General features: G+C 37.3%; 1 protein-coding gene and 1 long non-coding RNA gene across 7 annotated transcripts in view; one reads left to right on the top strand and one right to left on the bottom strand.

Annotated features, from left to right (window-relative positions):
* Window positions 1–9,221, top strand: part of LOC149132659 (uncharacterized) — a 65,861-nt gene extending 56,640 nt beyond the window's left edge. For all 3 annotated transcript variants that reach the window (XR_016244264.1, XR_016244265.1, XR_016244266.1), the window contains exon 3: window positions 7,615–9,221. This is a non-coding gene — a long non-coding RNA (uncharacterized LOC149132659). The remainder of the gene's footprint in view (window positions 1–7,614) is intronic.
* The window catches only part of LOC106878084 (VPS10 domain-containing receptor SorCS3), a 1,080,069-nt gene that overhangs the window by 7,451 nt on the left and 1,051,989 nt on the right, over window positions 1–20,629 (bottom strand). For 3 of the 4 annotated variants that reach the window (XM_089362577.1, XM_052972785.2, XM_089362578.1), the window contains one exon: window positions 970–1,130. The exons of the other annotated variant lie outside the window; for it this stretch is intronic. In XM_089362577.1, the coding sequence (XP_089218703.1) occupies window positions 1,006–1,130 (125 nt within the window). In that variant the 3' untranslated portion in view covers window positions 970–1,005. The remainder of the gene's footprint in view (window positions 1–969; window positions 1,131–20,629) is intronic. 4 annotated transcript variants of the gene reach the window in all.

The following is a 20,629-nucleotide window of genomic DNA, read 5'->3' as shown; positions in this document are numbered from 1 at the left end:
CATATAAAGATAAACAGCGCATGACTTTGCAGGTAGGGCCCAGTTAGAATTTTCTTCAGGTCGAGTAGTCCATCCCGCTCAAAAGGTCTCTGAATAAGGTTTGTTTAAGGATGTTGAGCAAAACACCCATGTTTCTAAAGGTGAATTATTCAAACCCCAAAGAAGTCCTCTCAACACATGGCTATGATGCTCCTCCACTACTTCTGCTCATGATCAGAGATGCACATATCGTCAGCCACCAAGGGACATGCTCAACTGGTTAAGGTCAAACAACTGACAAACAAATCTGTGGTATTGAGCAGAATATTTGCTGTAGCCCATCTTTTTATACCAAGACAAAACAATGTACATGATAACACTCCCAATCAATTAAGATCAGAAGCCATGAGAGCCACTGCCTGGTATTGCATCTGGGCATTATTATTATTATTATTATTAATCCTTTCGACTATAGGCATAAGGCCTGAAATTTTGGGAGAGGGAGATAGTCATCTGTATTGACTCCAGTGCTTGACTGGTACATAATAATAATAATAATAATAATAATAATAATAATAATATTAAAAATTAATAATAAGAATCTTTTCTGTTATAGGCACAAGGCCTGAAAAATTTTGGGGCGGGGACTAGTTGATTACATCAAACCCAGTGCTCAATTGGTACTTATTTTACTGACCCCAAACGGATGAAAGCAAAGTTGACCTCGGTGAAATTTGAACTCAGAATGTAAGGACGGACGAAATACTGCTAAGCATTTTTTCCCAGCGTGCTAACGATTCTACCAGCTTGCCACTTTAATAGTAATAATCATACCAATGACAGTGATGATAGCAACCAAATAAAAGGTAATTTGCCAAAAGATAAAAGAAGAAAGCAGACAAATAACTGGACAAATAAGCCTGGTGTTTGGTACCGAAATGAAATTGGTTGACAGAAGCTTAGAATGATGGAAAAAGTAATTTACTCTACCTCCCCCTCCTTCAACTGAGTCGGTTTGGTCTTCAGTCATTTCAATATGACTGAAGTTAGGATTAGGATCAAGGGGTGGATCATCTTCATCATCTTCAAGCAAGCTGTCTGCTGCATCTCTCGCTTGCAGGAATGAGTAGCGTTGCACTCGGTGAAATTTCCTACAGACACACATAAAAAAACAACATCAGAACAGCTGAAGTTATTAGTGGAAATCAGCCACTAAATATGGATAAATAGTGTAAGTATCCCCTGAATGTAGATACATATACTGCAATTAATTATTGGATATGGCTAAATTAGATGTAGACGAAAGAGAGTGTAATAACAGATATTTATATAGGAGAGAATATCCCTTGCTAACCTCTCTTAACCATTCAAAATAGTTATATATTTTTTTTCTCATTAAACATTTTTAAAACACATTCACAGCTCATGATACATAACTGCTTCATCCTGCATGATAGCAAGAGTATATTTATTTCTAGAAAAGTAAATGTGATGTTCATCTCTTTCATTAAGGTATTATCACAGTAAATAAAGCACTTTCTTACTGGTTTAATTGCATTTTTCTATGGGCTTAATGTATTAAAAGGGCTTGACTGGCTGTACAGTAAATGGGAAATTGCCAAATGACATATAGAAGCCTTTCAGCCCTACATCTGTAAAGAAAACTCAATGTAAGCAGCCATTGGCACTATGTTGAAACAGCATGTTTTTATCAAATTTGTATATTTATAATATAGGAGACTCAGGGGTAGACCATGAGCAAGATGGTTGGATAAAATCTATGAGCTCAGTTGAGCATCCAGCTTGGATCAGTTGGAGATGGTTGCTTCAAACAGGATCCAATGGAAGGTGTGTTTGAGGACTTTGCTCCCACAACCCTCCTAGGATTAAGTGGGCAAAGAAGATGAGATATAAATTACCAGACAGTGACGCAGTTAGTGAGTGTTGTCTGGGGCAGTCCTTGAGTTTGCTACTCTCCTAAATGCCAAGCTTATGCAGGCTTATACAGCAGATCCAAAAGTGCTTCCCTCATAAAAGTATCACCTAGAGTGGGCCACCCCTCATCCTTCTCTCACTATGCTGCCGTTGTCAGAACTACTGTTTCTCTTCTACAGTAAACAAACTAGCTAAGTGTAGACTTCAAGGTTGAATCCAATGGCTATGATGAAAAACTGTTAGCATAGTTCCATCACATGCACACACATGCATGCATACACGTTTGCACATGACACACATACACACTTATACATGAAACTTCAACGCAAAAATATAAATTCATTGAATATCTAAATATTGGAGTTAAGTTACTGTAAATAAAATATTAATTATTTTGAAACTAATTAGCCTCTAAAGAGAGCTGAGAATGCTTTAATAATTCCACCTACATTGTATTTCAAACAACTTAATCTCTTACTGCCATCATGTCCATATTTCTGCTTGAAATATATAGTACAGGACGGTTTGAACTAAAAATTTTTATTTATGAATTAAGATAACAACATTTATATAAGTACAGATATAGCTGAGTAGTTAAGAAGCTTGCTTTGCAACCTCATGATTTTGGGTTCAGTCCCATAGTATGGCACCTTGGGTAAGTGTCTTCTGCCATAGCCCATAGGCTGAATAATGCCTCGTGAGTGAATTTGGTAAATGAAAACTGTATGGAAGTCCATCATATGTGTGTGTGCATAGAAACACACATACACACGTGTGTGGGTGTGTTTGTCTTTGTTCCCCCACCACTAGACACATGAAAAGAGACTGACAGAATGAGTACCAGACTTAAAAAATAAGTACTGGTGTCAATTTGTTTGATTAAAACCTTCAAGGTAGTACCTCAGCATGGCTGCAGTCCAATGATTGAAACAAGTGAAAGATATATGAAGAGATCTATAGGACTAATGTTCAAAACAAAGGGTATGCATAAGTATTAAACACAAACTTAATAGTCTGAAAAATAAGCATAATAAAAAAGTGACTTATTGGGGAAGGATAATTAGGAAGTTGAATTATGTACATACAAATCACCGAGTGTTTATGAATCTTGTTTACTGAGAATTAAATGAGCAGTAGAATATTCAGAATATGAAACTTTAACTTAATTGTTATATATTTGATTAGATGCCTAAAATTCAGTGACATGCAAGAAAAGAAGACAAAGAAGTCCTTTTTAGTGATTGTTCACTGATCCCTGGAAAGAGTCTGTAACACATCCAAGCTTCAAATGGACAATGGAAAGAGTATATAACAAGTCTTCCACTCTCCACCTCACATAGCTGGGATAAGGCAAACAAAGTGAAAACAATTCATCCTTACCTTAATTGTAGGAGAAAGCAGTTAAGGTTACACTGCAAAAATGAAACTGAAAGGAAGTTTACTCTATGGAAGTGATTTTTGTTTTGCCCTGGCTTGTTGCACTCTTTTCTAACACACTCCTGATACCTGCTTCTAGTAAGAAAAGGAAGGAGCCCTACACATAGCTCATTACTTCAGTTACCCACCACACCCACTATCTCAGCTCACAACAACACACCTCAGTGGATTAAATATTACATACAGGAATATGCAATACAGTTGACACCCAGGTGAAAGCATAGTAGGACTAGAACGATGGTTTTTTTTTTTTTTTTTTTTTTTTTGATTGCATTTAATCCTTAAGTTCACTTCTTACACCTTATTCCATAGGTCTACTTGAATGGGGTTTATCTTGGACTGAACAACAACATGTGCATAACAAATGAAGACAGATGGAGACATACAAGAGAGATTAAGGCATGAAACATGCATAAATGTGTTGGGCAGAGAGAGATGAGAAAAAGATTAGGAAAGACAGATATAGTATTTCAGATGTTTATAAATTTAGAAGAAAGTAAGATTATGTGATATTCATGCCTTTCTCAATGGTATTACCTGATTAAATGAAGTGAATTTTCTCAAAAACAAACAAAAATCTAACTCAAGCTCACACCACATTAGACACAGGAATGTAATGAAAAGGTTCAGCAAAAATGGGAAAGCAGAAGTTACTTGCTATGTGATTAAGAATTTAACTTTGCAACCACATAGTTCCTGGTTTGGAGTTTTGTGCAAATGCCCTTATCAAGTTTGATAAGGGCATTGCTAATAAAACTCTAGGCCATTAAGTTACTGTAAGTCTCCAGCTAATAATAATTCCTTCTAATTTTGGCATAAAGCCAGTAAATTTGAGGGTAGGAAGAAGCTGATTACATTGATTCCAGTGCTCAATAGGTACTTATTTTATTGATCCTTGAGGGGATAAAAGGCAGTCAACCTTAGTGGAATTGGAGCTTAGAACATAAAGAGCCAGAAGAACTATCACTTAGCATTTTGACTGATGTGCTAAGGATTCTGTCAGCTCATCACCTTAATAAAAATAATGATGATGATGATGATGATGATGATATATATATATTTGTATATTTAGATCTCTACCAAATATTTGGTAAAAATATTGTACCTGTTATCAAAGTAGCAAAATTCTCACTCGAAAAGTTGTTTATACTTTGTTTAAATATAAAGACTTTCAAATATGTGATACAATTTTGGCTGCATATCAATTTAAATAAGAGCCATAACGCAATCCATAATAAAACTTGTTTGATAACCTATGCACATTTCATGCATTGAAATGTGCATAGGTTATTAAACAAGTTTTATTATGGATTGCGTTATGGCTCTTATTTAAATTGATATATATATATATATATATATATATATATATATATATATATATATAGCATGTTTACTCTTTTACTTGTTTCAGTCATTTGACTGCGACCATGCTGGAGCACCGCCTTTAGTCAAGCAAATCGACCCCAGGACTTATTCTTTGGATGCCTAGTACTTATTCTATTGGTCTCTTTTCCTGAACCGCTAAGTTACGGGGACATAAACACACCAGCATCGGTTGTCAAGCAATATTGGGGGGACAAACACAGACATACAAACATATACACATACATATACATATATATATATATATATATATATATATATATACATACATATATACAACGGGCTTCTTTCAGTTTCCGTCTACCAAATCCACTCACAAGATGCCACGCAGTGGGAATGAACCCGGAACCATGTGGTTGGTAAGCAAGCTACTTACCACACAGCCACTCCTGTGCCTGAGCAACTAAATTTGACAGTTTGCATAAAAGATAAAGAAAATACATCTCATTCAAAAATAAAATGATTTTAAAAGAATAATAAAATATCAACTAGATTATGGCTGGGAGATAACAGTTTAATCAAAGCAGCTACCAGCAGGGAAATTAGCAGGCCAGAAATTAGGGGCTGTGAATTTAGAAAATTTCTGACAACTACTTCTGACTCTTTCTAGAGGTATGGTCAGGAGCTGAATCCTGCTACCACAAATATGGCCTTCCAGCAGGGTTTGATCATAATTTCCAACAGCTTCACATACCTGTCTAAATTGAGCCTAAGGCCTTGTTCAACAGTTATTGTGGACACAATCAGAATGTTTGTTGTGTCCACTCCTGCTGGCCATGGTTTTGTAGTCCTTGTTGCAGCTGTCTATGTCACATCTAACAGCTTTTACAATGTTCACAGAGCACTGATCAGCTGTTGGCATTTTAATGTCTGGCATGAATCCGTGTGATACAGGTAACTCTTTTTCCAATACTCAAATGGCTTTGAATCCTCTGTGCCAATTAACTTTTTCTTAACTACAGCTTTAATCTCTATGCTCTCTAATGCTGTTAATGGTTTACCAATATATCAAGCTGTTCCTGAAAAAAAGGATACATATAAAAATGTCAAACTTAACCCAACCACCCTGTTTGAATGTGTTGTGTGTGTGTGTATATGTAATATATATATATATATATATATATATATATATATATATATATATATATATGTGTGTGTGTGTGTGTGTGTGTATGTGTGTGTATATATATATATACATATATGTATATATATATATGTATATATATATATATACATATATGTATATATATATATATACATATATGTATATATATATATATATATATATATATATATATATATATATATATATATATATATACATACACACACACACACACACACACACATATATATATATATATATATATATATATATATATATTAGTCCACTCTGTTTTATGTATTGATCTCTTGTTTCCCAAGTTTGCAAAGCCAAATACACACACACACATACATTCACATGTATATATCATAATAGTTTAGCTTTGTTTTGCAACCATGTTGATTGGGCTCAGTCCCATTGTGTGGAACTTTGGTCATGTCATGTCTGGGCTGACCAAAGTCTTGTGAGTAGATTTGGTAGGCAGAAACTGAAATAAATTCATATTACATGTGTGTGTATAAATGGATATGTATCTGTGTGTGTCTGTGTACCTTTGTCTTGGTGACTCACTGTGGTTGTACACAAGCATCACTTCCATACAAAAGGTGTTGTTCATTTCCAATCTTCCATGAAAACATGTCTGGCCATGGGAAATATCACCTAACTTAGAAGCAGGCAATTCATAATTTTGTCCTGTCAGGACTGACTTGGGGCTAAATAACAAAACCACCACCAACAACAACAACCACAAAGATGAACTAATGTAGGAACCTCAGCACAGTTATTTGCATTATCTGTTAGACACAGCTGCCAAATCTTCTTCAAATTACTCTCTTAAAATGGGAGAACAGACCAGATAAGGTAGTTTTGGATACAATATATTAGAAAAGAAAACTGGATGGCTGTGGTTGGAATGTCTCTTGAACAACAAGCCAAAAAAAGGGAGCTTGAAATAGCATCCAAAACTCTCAAATCATGTTTTACAATCACAAAGGCAAATGTAAAACATCTAATAAACAAAAAAACACGATGTCATGGAATGTGCATAGCTGGAGCGCTTTTGATCAGAGATCATCTCATCTAGGAGTGACCTAGTGTTGAACAACAATCATTGACAAAACTGTAAAATGGAGACTTCAGTTGAAATAAGCAGGAAGTACAGTTATCTGACATACTGAAGTTGTTGAATGCAGTTATGTTGCACCTGATGCACTTGGTACAGTAATGAGATGCAACAAGTGCAGTATAAAGCTGCAGTGAATCAACATAATGTTCATAGAGTTAATACGTAATCTAAGGATGGTCTCCATTGGTGGCATTATAGTCTTTTTCTTCTTCCTCACCGCCACCACTGTGGTGTATTTGGACATTATATGTGTGTAAATGTTTGTGTGTGCATGCATATGTGTGTGTGTGTGTGTGTATTGTAACATAAGAGTCGTAAAGAAAAAAAAAAGTGTTTTACACAGTGAACTGGCAGAATTGTTAGCATGCTGGGCAAAAGGCTTAGTGGCATTTCATCTGTCTTTACATCCTGAGTTCAAATTCTGCCAAGTTTAACTTTGCCTTTCATCCTTTTGGAGTTGATAAAATGAGTACCAGTTGAGCACTGGGAGCGATGTAATTGACTTACCCCCTCATTTGAACTTGCTAGCCTTGTGCGGAAATTTGAAATCAATATTATAATTGACTTACTACTTTGAGTTTCCATAATGAATATACATTCATATGTATGGCTGTGTGATTAAATTTTCTTCTTGACCATTTGTTTTCAGGTTCACTCCTACTGTGTGACACTTTGGGTGTCTTGGACCAACTAAAGTCTTGTGAGAAGATTTGGTAAATGATAACAGACAGAAGCTCATTGTATATGTGTGAAGGGTATGTGTGTGTATATATATATATATATACACACACATACATACTAATACTAATGTTAATAACTCTACCACCACTACTAATACCATTACTACTGCTAACAACAATAATAGTAATAATAACAACAATGATAATGCCTTATTAATCAACACACTCACTGGTTTGATTTCCACTAATTTACTTATTTATTTTTTCTAAAATGTTCGTTGCTTCTTGCAACCTCTTCATTAAATAGTACTGCACCTTCCATTAATAACCCACATAGGACAGATAACTTCAAATGCTGATCCGTGACCAAATGCCTGTTGCAAGCCCACTGCAGAAGGCTTAATGTAGTATATAAATGCACGGTCCACAACATATTGCATAATTCTACTAACTACTATATCGGATCTACTATTTATTTTAAACAGAGATATTCTGCCCAGATAAACTCATTTAAATATAAGGGGCTAAGCAAATCTACCTCCCTAGCCAATGATATACACCATCTAATAAATAGAAAGGTACCATATAGGACATACTAGGCCATAATAGATTCCAGGGTCCCATACCAAGGCCAGCAATCCACATGTGGACTATGCCTACAAGAAGCCCTCCAAATATTAATACATAATTCACCGCAATTACTAAATAAACAGCACAAAGCTTTCTCTACATGTTGTCATAGGTTCTGTCATACCTTTACATCCTTCCATAGGCCCAAATGTAAACAAAATCAACATGCATAACAGGTGCATGTATCCATCCATGGTTGTTACAATATATATATATGTATATATGCTTTTTTTCTTTTCCTCTACCTCTGTATCAACATAAGTATCTTAGAAGCTAGCTAGTTTCAATTCAATAATTTTTAGTTTTTGTAGTTTTTAGGTTTTAGTTTTGTTAGTTTGTAATTTTAAGTTTAAGTTTTAATTTTAATTCTTAATCCTTTAACTTGTATCAATTAAAATTGCTATGAAGCTTGAAATACACTTTTCGATATCTGTACCAACCACTAAATTATTGTCCTTTGTGACCTTACCTAGATTGGCCTTCCACTCTAACTTTACTGAAACTTTAATGATGCATTACTGACATATCTCTACCATCACCTTTACTTTTTTTTTTTATATTTATTCTTATTTTTACCCTTTTACCCCTATCTTATTTTTATTCCTTTCTCCTCTCTCTCCTATATACATTTACTCACAAAACCCATTTATGTCTATCTTACTCTCTCACTCTATATACACATTTACATACTATCTATCACTTCAATATGAATACATAACTCAAAATACCACCTGGATTTACCTGGGATTTTAACAGGATTTCAACTAAGGACCTGTACCTTTATGGAAGTACTGACCAACATCCATATCCTCTGGAAAAAGATGAGTTGTGAACATTATTCTCGCACCTGTATTCTAATTACATTTATAACACGTGGGTTATCCCAGAAATAGCTGTTAGACTTCAAATTCACCTTACCCTAATTAAATTATTCTAAATGACTTGAGATACTCGTTAAACTTTAGTTTTGCTTTTTCCTCTTATATAATATATACCTGCAATAACAGAACCCTAATACGGATCCAGCCTCAGCTGTGAATTTGGAACCTAATGGACGACCAACTATAGCACTTACTCAGCATACCTATTTGTTTAGATCACCAGTGAACTAAACCCTTCATATTCTTTATATATATATATATATATATATATATATGTACACGCTGGTTGTCAAGTGGTGGTGGTGGTGGGACAAGCACAGACACCAAGACACACACATGTGGATATATATATATATATATATATATATATATATATATATATAAACATATATATGATGTGCTCTTTTCAGTTTCCATCTACCAAATCCACTCACAAGGCTTTGATTGGCTCGGGCCTATAATAGAAGACACTTGCCCAATGTGCTATGCAATGGGACTGAACCCAGGACCAGGTGGTTGAGAAGCAAGCTTCTTACCACACAGCCATGCCTTCGCCTATGTGTATATATATATATATATATATATATATATATATATATATATATATATATATATATCTATATATATATATATATATATCTATATATATATATATATATATATATATATATACTGTAAATTTTTGAGGTAATACTTGATGAGTGTAAGCACCTGTATATGCCGGATAGTGGCAGAGGTGAAAGAATATATTAAATGTAAATTGAAAACAGAACACAAAGGATATCGCGGTACACGTATTTCAAGCTTTATACACAAATTGTCATTATATCATTATATCCTTATATCAGTATATTCTGTTTTCAATATATATATATATATATATATATATACTTATATTATACACACATATATACAAATGTATGTGTAAGTGTATGAGTATGTTTGTGTCTCCTTGGCTTGGACACAGCATGATTTGATTTTTGTAAATGGATGCCATTCATGTCCAATATTTTGCAAAAACATGTCTTTCCATGCGGAAATATTACGTTACTTAGAAACAGATAAGTGTGAAGGGTATGTGTGTGTATATATATATATATATACACACACAGCCATAGTATAATCTATCTAAGTAAAACTCCATCCAACCCATGCAAGCAGACAGTTAAATGATGACTACTGTTTTTAAACCCTTTAATGTGGCACTTTAAACAGAGGTAAATATATTCTCTTCATACACACAAAAATAAAGGAGATGTCCTGATATGTATCACAATTTTCAATAATAACTAATCTGAAGTCAAGAACCTTACATTCCTCTGCACACAAAGAGAACTTAGAGCAAACCACTATCTAAATCACATACAAACTAGAATCTAACCCTATTGATTAGACTAATTTGTATGCTGTGCATTTGTTGGCAACATGATTAAATAATTATTAAATATTCATGCATGACAGTGTTAGAAGACCTAAGGTAAATTTAAAGTAATTAAACTTTTTTATAATTTTAAACACAGACATTTTAGTGTTAGTTGCTTAGTCTTCTCTGGACCTTTTACTCTGTTCTACCAACTGGATAATCATCACTATCCTTTGTAATGTGAGGTAGTCTATAAGGAAACTTACTCAACTAGTACTGGTAAATTTTTGATAAGGTGATAATGGTTGCACATTGGTTGTTTATTCTAAAGATTGAGTAAAAGATAACTGAACCATAAAACCTGGCTTTCATTCCTGAGAAGCAACATATGATTATGAGGATGAGATAACATTTAAATGCAGTGTTTCCCTCAACCATATTTAACTCAAGTTTCTGTTACAAGTAAAATGTTAACATCAACTCTTAACTGATTGATTAAAAGTAGCATTACATATGAAATATAAAATACATCCCAGCTTCTGGTCAACCTGGTTGAACAATCCAATTCCACCTTGAAGACTGAAGAAGAAACAAAAACAAAAACTATTTTTACTGCAATGAAAAAGATTTGACTGGTTCCTGTTGTTACAAAGTGTTTTCTTGTAACTTTTGTCACAGAATTGAGTATATACCACACATCATCAGACAGTTAAATATAGAAAGAGCTGGACACTAGAAAACTCACAAAGTTAGCTAAGAAGCAGATCATGTCTGGAGAAGACAATAACTATGATTCAGGTTTTAAATTATTTACTTCCTGGAGGTATGTTGAATGGTTCCCTTGATGACATTAGTGAATATTAGTGACCTCCATACTGAGATAGAGGTTGAGACAAATGCAGACATTTCACTAATCAGCTACACTGCATTTGATAACCTGTGAAGTCTACCAGATAAGCCAAAACTCAAAGCCATAACACAGAATCTGTCATCCTAAAGCATTATACCATGTGGTATTTGTAAGACATCTATGGATTATAATAACTGGTGGTAGCTATTCTTAGTAATGGTCCCACACTTCTGGCAAAGAACTTGTTTCAAATCATACAATTCATCTGGAAACACATCTATCAGCTTAAAAGCTGTGAATGCCACACCTGCTGCCTAAGATATCAAAGTAAAGAATTCTAATGTTTTTAAAGATGATTTTAGGACATGAAAAAGTTTCACTGCCAAAATAAATGTAAATCCTTATATAAAAATCATATTTTGTAAAGCTTGACATTTTCTTTTCATCTTTTATGAAGAAATGGTTAAGGAACTTGACCATCTTGTGACTCAGCATAACTGTAATTGTGCAATATTCAGAACAAGCCACTTTCACAGCTGTGATTGTTATGATTCTTTTTGGTTTGGAATTACAGCAAAGTGTTCAAACCTTGACCAGTTCCAGGATGAATAGATGATTTGTAAGCCAAGATTTATTTGAGATTTGTGTTATTACAGGTACTATTTAATGAAGGTTCAAAACTGTACTTTTACAATCTATATGCTGCATGGTTTTTAAAGTTTCCACTATCTTAGATTTGGGATAAGGCTGGTTCTGATTATCTATTAGTGATGTATGGAAAATGAAGCACATGTTGTTTGCTACCAGGATGATGTATTGGCAACCTTGACAATGTTTTAAAGAAACTTTCAGATTTTGGTTTCTGTGTATACTTTGGCATGAATAAGAATTACAGTGCTGTCATAACTTGTTTAGGTCTTAAAACCAAGGTGCCATATAAAAAGCATTGGTGTGGGTGCTGGTGCCACATAAAAAGCATTAGTGATAGTACTACATAAAAAGCACCCAGTACACTCTGTAAAGTGGTTGACGTTAAGAAGGGCATCCAGCTATAGAAAACAAGTCATGCCCACGTAGAAAATGGATGTTAAATGTTAATGATTGGGTCAACTTCAAAGGTTTGCATTCTCCTGTGAACAATATCCATGTTGTTTGGAATGCTCTAGTCTACTAGAGAATGTGAGAGAACTCAAAGTCCTTCTGGGTTCAATCCACTTTTAGATTAGGTATGTTCTCAATATCGTGGACATGTAGGATCCTCTTTGTTATATGCTACAGAAAGGTATCATTTGAAACAAAACAGAGGTTTCAGCCAATCAATGGCTTTTCTGTCACCCAAAAATTCATTACAATTCAAAAATCTTCTAATTCATTATGACCCTGAATAGGAGCAAATGATGTCAGTCAATAGCATATAGGTTCTGTTCTATTATACATTGCACTTGATGCTTTAGAAATCAATCTGCTTTGCTTCAACAACACTGTCACTAGCTGGATAAATTGGACAAACAGGGCTTTGGCATTATCTTTGGAATAAATAAAGTTCCATTAGTATCTTCTTAGACCCTTGTTCCACATTATTGTAGACGATAAACTGTTCAACAGTCTTTCAAATCTAACAAAGCCGACCCTGAACACCCTAGATACCCCACCACAAAAAATCATGTAATAGTCACTGTTAATTCTATAATTATATTAGCCCCTGGCCCACCAGGAATCACTGCTGAGATGTTTCATCTGGTGGTGTGGGTTATGGCCTAGTCACCTGTATTGTAAACCAGGTAGTTCATGATGGAGCCATACCCAATGACTGGCGTAGCAGCATCATAGTCAACTGCTACAAGGGTAAAAGTGATACTTTAGATAGAAATAACTACAAGGGTATCAGACTGTTGGATCAGGTTATGAAGGTCACGGAGAGGGTCATAGCCCAACTAATTAGGGAGAGAGTCTGCTTAGATGAGATGCAGTTCAGTTTTGTGCCAGGTAGAAGCACCACTGATGCTATATTCCTGGTACGGCAACTGCAGGAGAAATACCTAGCCAAAGATAAACCCCTATACTTGGCTTTTGTGGACTTGGAGAAAGCCTTTGACAGGGTCCCCCGATCCCTTATCTGGTGGACGATGTAGAAACTGGGGATTGACGAATGGTTAATAAGGGCTATACAGGCCCTATACAGAGAGGCCATTAGTAAGGTTAGGGTTAGCAATGAGTATAGTGAAAAATTCCGGGTAGAAGTAGGGTCCACCAAGGATCAGCCCTCATCCCTCTCTTATTCATCGTAGTCCTCCAGGCAATAACAGAGGAATTCAAGACAGGTCACCCCTGGGAGCTCCTCTATGCTGATGACCTGGCCCTCATAGCAGAATCATTACTAGAACTAGAAAAGAAATTTCCGATGTGGAAGCAAGGTTTAGAATCGAAGGGCCTTAGAGTCAATGTTGCAAAGACCAAAGTTCTAGTAAGTAGGAAGGTGAACACATCACACACCCCTTTAGGTAGGTGGCCCTTCTTGATCTGTAGAAAAGGAGTAGGTAGAAACTCCATAAGATATACCCAGTGTAAGCTGTGTACATATAAGAGGTGCAGCAATATCAAAAGAAAATTAACCAGGAAGATAGCTTTTGTGTGAAGCAGATGCACAGGGGCAATAAACACCACAGATGCTCAGAAAACAGATTCCATCACATGCCAAGAGGAGAAACTAGAAGTAGTTGATAGCCTCCGCTACCTAGGTGACCAAGTCTGTAGTGGGGGTGGATGCTCAGAGAGTGTTACCACTAGAATAAGAATAGCCTGGGCAAAGTTCAGAAAGCTCCTACCTCTACTGATGACAAAGGGCCTCTTGCTCAGCGTGAAAAGTAGATTGAACAATGCATGTGTGCAAACTGCCATGCTCCACAGCAGTGAAACATGGGCCGTGACTGTGGGGGACATGCGTAGGCTCGAAAGAAATGAAGCTAGCATGATCCGCTGGATGTGTAATGTCAGTGTGCACACTGAGTGTAAGCTCCCTGAGAGAAATGTTAGACATAAGAGGCACCACATGTGGCATGCAAGAGAGACGTTTGCATTGGTATGGTCATCTGCTATGTATGAATGAGGAGATCTGTGTGAAGAAGTGCCACTCCCAAACAGTGGAAGGAATCCAGGGTAGAGGGAGACCCAGGAAGACATGGGATGAGGTGGTGAAGCATGACCTTCGAACATTGGGCCTCACAGAGGCAATGACAAAAGACCAAAACCTCTGGAGGTATGCTGTGACCGAGAAGACGTGGCAAACAAAGTGAGTTCACAGCTGTAACCTACACCAGAGTTGCATAAGCAGCCCACTCAAAAGTACCTTGGATCGTAGGGCGACATGCCATGCTTGAGGAGACCTATTGAGTCAAGTACATTAAAATCAAAATCAAATGGAAATTGTAGTTGTAATCCCCGTGCTGGTGGCACATAAAAACCACCATCTGAACATGGCAGATGCCAGTGCCACCTTGACTGGCTTCCATGCCAGTAGCACATAAAAAGCACCAACCAATCGTGGTCATTGCCATCCCCCTCTGGCCCCTGTGCTGGTGGCACGTAAAAAACACCAACTACACTCTCAGAATGGTTGGCGTTAGGAAGGGCATCCAGCTGTAGAAACACTGCCAGATCCGTCCAACCCATGCCAGCATTGAAAACAGACGTTAAACGATGATGATGATGATGTATTACATAGTTATATAGAATGCACACTTGGTTCACCTATAGTCTCAGCAGATGCAATGGGTTGTCTGTCTCTACTGAATGTGAATATTCCAACACCGGGTTGTGTAATATGTACGAGGGGGTACCTAATAGAAGCTGGAATTTTTCAGTATTATTTTATTCACTTAGTTTTACATGTTTATAGTTTTACCACCTTCAAACTCCATGCATTGGGTCCAGATGCATTTTCCACTGGTTGAAGCAGTCCTAGAACTCTTGTGAAGTGATGCCTTTTTTTCGTTCACTTCTTCCACATCTGCAAAACGTTTTACTTTAAGGACTTTTTTCATTCAGGGGAACAAAAAAGAGTTGCAGGGAGCAAGATTGGGTGAATAAGAAGGATCAAGTGGGGGTCATGCCATTTTTGGTCAAAAACTGTCTCACACTCAAGGTGCATTGTTGTGATGAAGCTACCACTGTCTACTTTGCCAAAGGTGAGTGATACAGGTGAGGGCGTTTTTGTTTCACCGCATCTTGCATATGTTTCAGAACTGTCAAGTAAAATGTCTGTTTAACAGTTTGACCAGGAGGAACAAATTCTGTGTGGACAATTTTTTTTGCATCGATGAAACAAATTAGCATCATCTTGCCATTGAACTTCACTTGATGCACTTTTTTGGGGAATGCTAACATCAAATAGTTCCATTGACTTGATTACTGCTTCATTTCTGGGTCGTAGCCGTAGCACTAGCGTTTGTCACCAGTCATGACCTTTGAAAAAAGGTCCAGATTAATTTCCAACTGTACTTTCAGTTCACAACATGCATTCAGCTGTGACTGCTTTTGACCTTCTGTGAGCAAATGAGGCACACATTTTGCTGCAACTCTTTTCATTCCTTACTCAAAATTCGTTGGCAGGAGCGCCAGAGCACACCAGTCATATCAACAAGTTCGTTAATTGTTCAGCGATGGTCCTCCAATATCAGTTCATGAATTTCCATGATGTTTTCATTCGTTTGGGAGGTTGATTGTCACCCTGAATGAAATTGGTTTTCAAGCAACAAGTGACCATTCCTAAAGCATGAAAACCACTTGTAAACTTGTGTTTTGCTCATGGCAGTGTCCTTGTAAACTGTTTGAGGTATGACAACTGTTTTGACTGCTGTTTTCCCCAGCAGAAAACAAAATTTCATGGAAGCACACTGTTCCTTCCTTTCAGCCATCACAAAAATCGACAAACAGGGAAGAAGCACTGCAAAACAAAGATGCACCACATGGCAGTACAACTTCACACAATGACACCAGTCAGCAGACTGATGCCTGAGGGTTGCATCAAGTGGCTTCTAGTGGTAGAAGCTTGAACTACAATGGGTTTGTCCCACAGAGAACAGTTCCAGCTACTTTTGGGTACATGGGTACACTCTTGTATATCTTCTGAACCACCTTGATGTTTCCTTGGTTGATTCTGTTGACATATGTTTGCATGTTTGTTGAGTTACTGAGGTTATTCAATCTTCCACATGATATCTCAAATTTACCATTTTATACTTGTCAAAGTGAGTTGCAGATAATGAATTTTAGATAAGGTTTACCAGTGTCACTCTGGCACAGTCAAAATGAAAGCAGTCATCCAAAATTAAGTGTGGTGACTGATATTGATGTTAAAACTGAAAGAAAAATGAATGACTATTATCCTTGTTAGTGCCCCATGACTTCAATGGCAAAAATATCCCTACACTCATGGGAATGCTCAATGGAATCATGGAAACAAGTTCATGTGGATTATGCAGACTATCACAGTCACTATCTACTCATCTTCATAGATGCACATTCAAAAACAACATCATCATCATAACCCTCCTCCTCCTCCTCCTCCTCCTCATCATCATCATCATCATCATCATCATCATCATCAGCATCATCATCACCACCACCACCACCACCATAATCATTTAATGTCCATGTTCCCTGCTGACACGGGTTGAATACTTTCACAGGATCTCATGGGTCAGCTGCATTCTGCTTCAGTGTGTTTTGGCATGACCTTCATAACACCTATGGTTGGATGACCTTCATAACACCAACCACTTTACAGTATTTACTACTGGGTGCTTTTTCTCATATCACCAGCACTGTTTATACATCATGTTTCCCCACCACCTTTAGTTTTCCCCCTATTTGCTGTGGCAATAATGACTAATGTTTTGTCAGTTCAGAATTTGCAGAGATCACACAATGGATCTTAATTTTTAAAAATTACCTCTCCTTTTCTTTGAAAGGCCCAAGCAATTGTCACTAGGTCTTTGATTCTTTCTTTTGGCTAATAAGGAAATTTTCAGTTAAGAATTTACTCTTGTATGTCATTCAATATATCAACCTACAACTAAATTCTCCAAATTGATGCTTTTGGTTAATTTGAGTTATGTCCCTTATCTCATTTTATTTTAATTATAAAAGTTATTTATTAGTCTGTCCATTCACCCATCTGTCCGTCTGTCTGCTGGCATACTTACCTGCCAGAGAGAGGGGGAGAAGGGGAGGGGAGAGAGAGAAAGTGGAAGGAGAGAGAAAGGGGAGGGGAGAGAGAGAAAGGGGAGGGGGAGGGAAGGAGAGAAAGGGGAGGGGAGAGGGAAGGAGAGAGAAAGGGGGAGGGGAGAGGGAGAGAGAAAGGGGAGAGGGAGGGAGAGAGAAAGGGGAGGGGAAGAGGGAGGGGAAGAGACTGTTTGTGTGTGTATGTGTATGTACATTTGAATGAGTTTCAATGTGTGTGTGCATATTTAGATATTTGTCTGTGTATGAGACTAATATCTACAAGACAGCTTCTGTGAAAATTCAGCAACTGTGGTGTGGTCAATTAAAATGGTAAATGGTTCTTACAGATTTATAACTGCAAACACTTTGTCATGTCACTGTTTCAAGTTCAAATCTGAATGACATGGACTTATCTTTTCATGCCTTCATGCTTGCAAAGTATAAGTACCAGTAATATAATAGACCGATTCAATCTTTTTACTCACCATCTAATAAATATTAGATTCCAATATATTATTAATGTATAAAATTAATTTTTGTGAGGTGATAAATTTATTAAACATTATAATACTTTTAATCAGCAATAATATGGAACTCTACATATCTTTTATGAAACATGTTGATACAGTCAGCATAGGAAGATGTAACTCATCTTGAATTAGGCAAACTATCTGAAAGAATGTACATTCTCAAATATAGTTATAGGTTAGAAAAAACTATGAACAAGATCATTTTATTATAGTTGTGGGCAACAAGAAAAGGAGACAACTGATAAATAACTGTCAAGGGAGATACAAAACACAAATGTTAAATTATTATTGTTGCTACTATTATTATTAGTGGCACTGCTGAGAAAGGACCGAAATAAGGGAGATGAAATAGAAAATTTTCTGCCAATAACACAGGCTTCAAAATTTTGGTCACGGTGCTAGCAAAGAGACTGGTGCTTGTCATCTAGGAACTACTTGGTGATGCGCAAACAAATGCCATCCCAAGCAGATCCATCCATGACAACCATCACCTCATGCGACACATCATAGACAGGGTAAGTAAGGAAGTTGGCATGGGTGAGGTTTTGATCAATTTGAATCAATCTAAAGCCTTGATAGGGTTGACTATCAATATGCTTAGTAGTTTGGGTAAATGGTTACCTATCAGAACCATAGAGCATCATGCGCTCAGTCCATCAATGGTGCCCCCCCCCTCATCTCTCTAGTATGTAATGACTTTAGAGTCACTACTGCAGAAATTGGAGGCATTGAGAAGTATACCACATGAACTAGGATGTGGGAGAATCATGTCAGCATATGCAGACGATGTCACCATCATAGTGTCGAACACTAGGCACAAAAACTTAGTTGGCACCATTCTAAAAGAATACAAGGTGGTGACAGGAGCAAAAATTAACCAAGAGAAATCTGTGGACATGCAACTCAGCACCTTCCAACAGCACCGTGGAATGCTGGATGGAAGGACCGGTTAAATTGAATGGGGAGATCTCCAGGTGGAGATGAACTGGGATCTCCAGGTGGAGATGAACTGGCGAGCAGGGTGGTCAATCACACCCAGAAATGGGCTGAGAGAAAGTAATCTCTGAAAGGTCGGGCAGAGGTGGCAAATGCGTACATCACATCTGTTGTGCCCGGTCCCAGTTTGAGTCTGACCAAACCAGAGCAGCTACTCTTCTGCTTTCTCTGGAAAGGATGCATTCCACTGGTCAGGTGCTCTATTTGCTGTCAATACCCTCTAAATGGAGGGCTGGGTATGCCATGGCTATTGATCTGCAGACATGCACTGAGGCTGCAGTATCTCCAGTGTTTCTTAGATGGTGAGTAGGTGTGGTTGCTGTTTGTCAGACATGATTTCCCACAGCTCGTCTCTTTGACTGAGCTGCAGTCCTAGATCAAATGTAGACTGAGGCAGGGTGCCTGTCACCTAGAGTGTCATCAGGTGCTCACACATCTCTGCCAGTCAGGCAATGCAGTTAGTGGAAGTTCCACTCAGGTATTTTATAGAGGGTTAGAGGTGGGTAAGCATGATGATGTTCTTGGGGAGATTCTGGGTGTCGATGAGAACAATGGTTGGTTTATTGGGCTTGGGCCTATAGATAATTTCCAGAAATCTTTGGCCTGGCAGTGCTACTGTGGGGCACTGCCTGTTTGGGATAAACTCTACAGACATGGAAGTGCAGTCAGTTGGGTTTGCCCGAGATGCATACAGAGCGGAACACCTGCTGTCACATGTGGGACTGATCTGGCTATTGGCTGAGTCCATTGTGAAGATAGTCTTGCTGCCTTCCTTTGGCTGGGGAGGGCAAGCAGTTTTTCTTTGCCTGATAGCCTTAGCAAAAGAGGTTGTGTGGCGGACCAGACTGAAAGGGCTGAAGACAGACACCTTCCTCTTTGACCAAGCCTTTATTAACTTTTCCAAGTTTCACTTGAAAAAGAAAGTGAGGGGGGAGAGGGAAATTCTGCCTCCCAACAACTTTGTTAAAAGGGGGGTGAATGTCACAAGAATGGCCTGAATAAATGAGCCTACTCTAAGCATGCACCTGTAGACAAAGTGGAGAGGGAGCTTACCCTGGTAGTTAGGACTGTCATGGATTTGTGGGGTTTCCATGAGCAGTCCTAGGAGGTTTCTCTCATTCGGGGAATTTTGTTGTTATGATTGATAGTTTATCATTGTTTACAACAACTTCCATGTAACCCCACATTCTATTTGTCCTGTGCTGTCCACGATGTTTTTTAATGTAACCCCTTTTCAGTTAATAAAGAAATTATTATTATTATAAGGTGGTGAGCTGGTAGAATCATTACTGTGCCAGGCAAAGTTTTTAGCAGTATTTCATCCATCTTTATGTTCTGGGTTCAAATGCCACTGAAGTTGATGAAATACTGAAGTTGATCTTGCTTACATTTAGTAGGAAGGATTATTGTTATTGTTATTATTATTATTAGGTTGGTAGTTTTGCAGAGTTGTTAGAAGAATGGAAAAAATGCCTTGTGACATTTGTTCCAGCCGTTTACATTTCGAGTTCA

The sequence above is a fragment of the Octopus bimaculoides genome, chromosome 14 (assembly GCF_046866305.1).
Source record: "Octopus bimaculoides isolate indiv1 chromosome 14, ASM4686630v1, whole genome shotgun sequence".
Taxonomy (NCBI): domain Eukaryota; kingdom Metazoa; phylum Mollusca; class Cephalopoda; order Octopoda; family Octopodidae; genus Octopus; species Octopus bimaculoides.
This window is presented reverse-complemented; position numbering and strand designations above follow the sequence as displayed.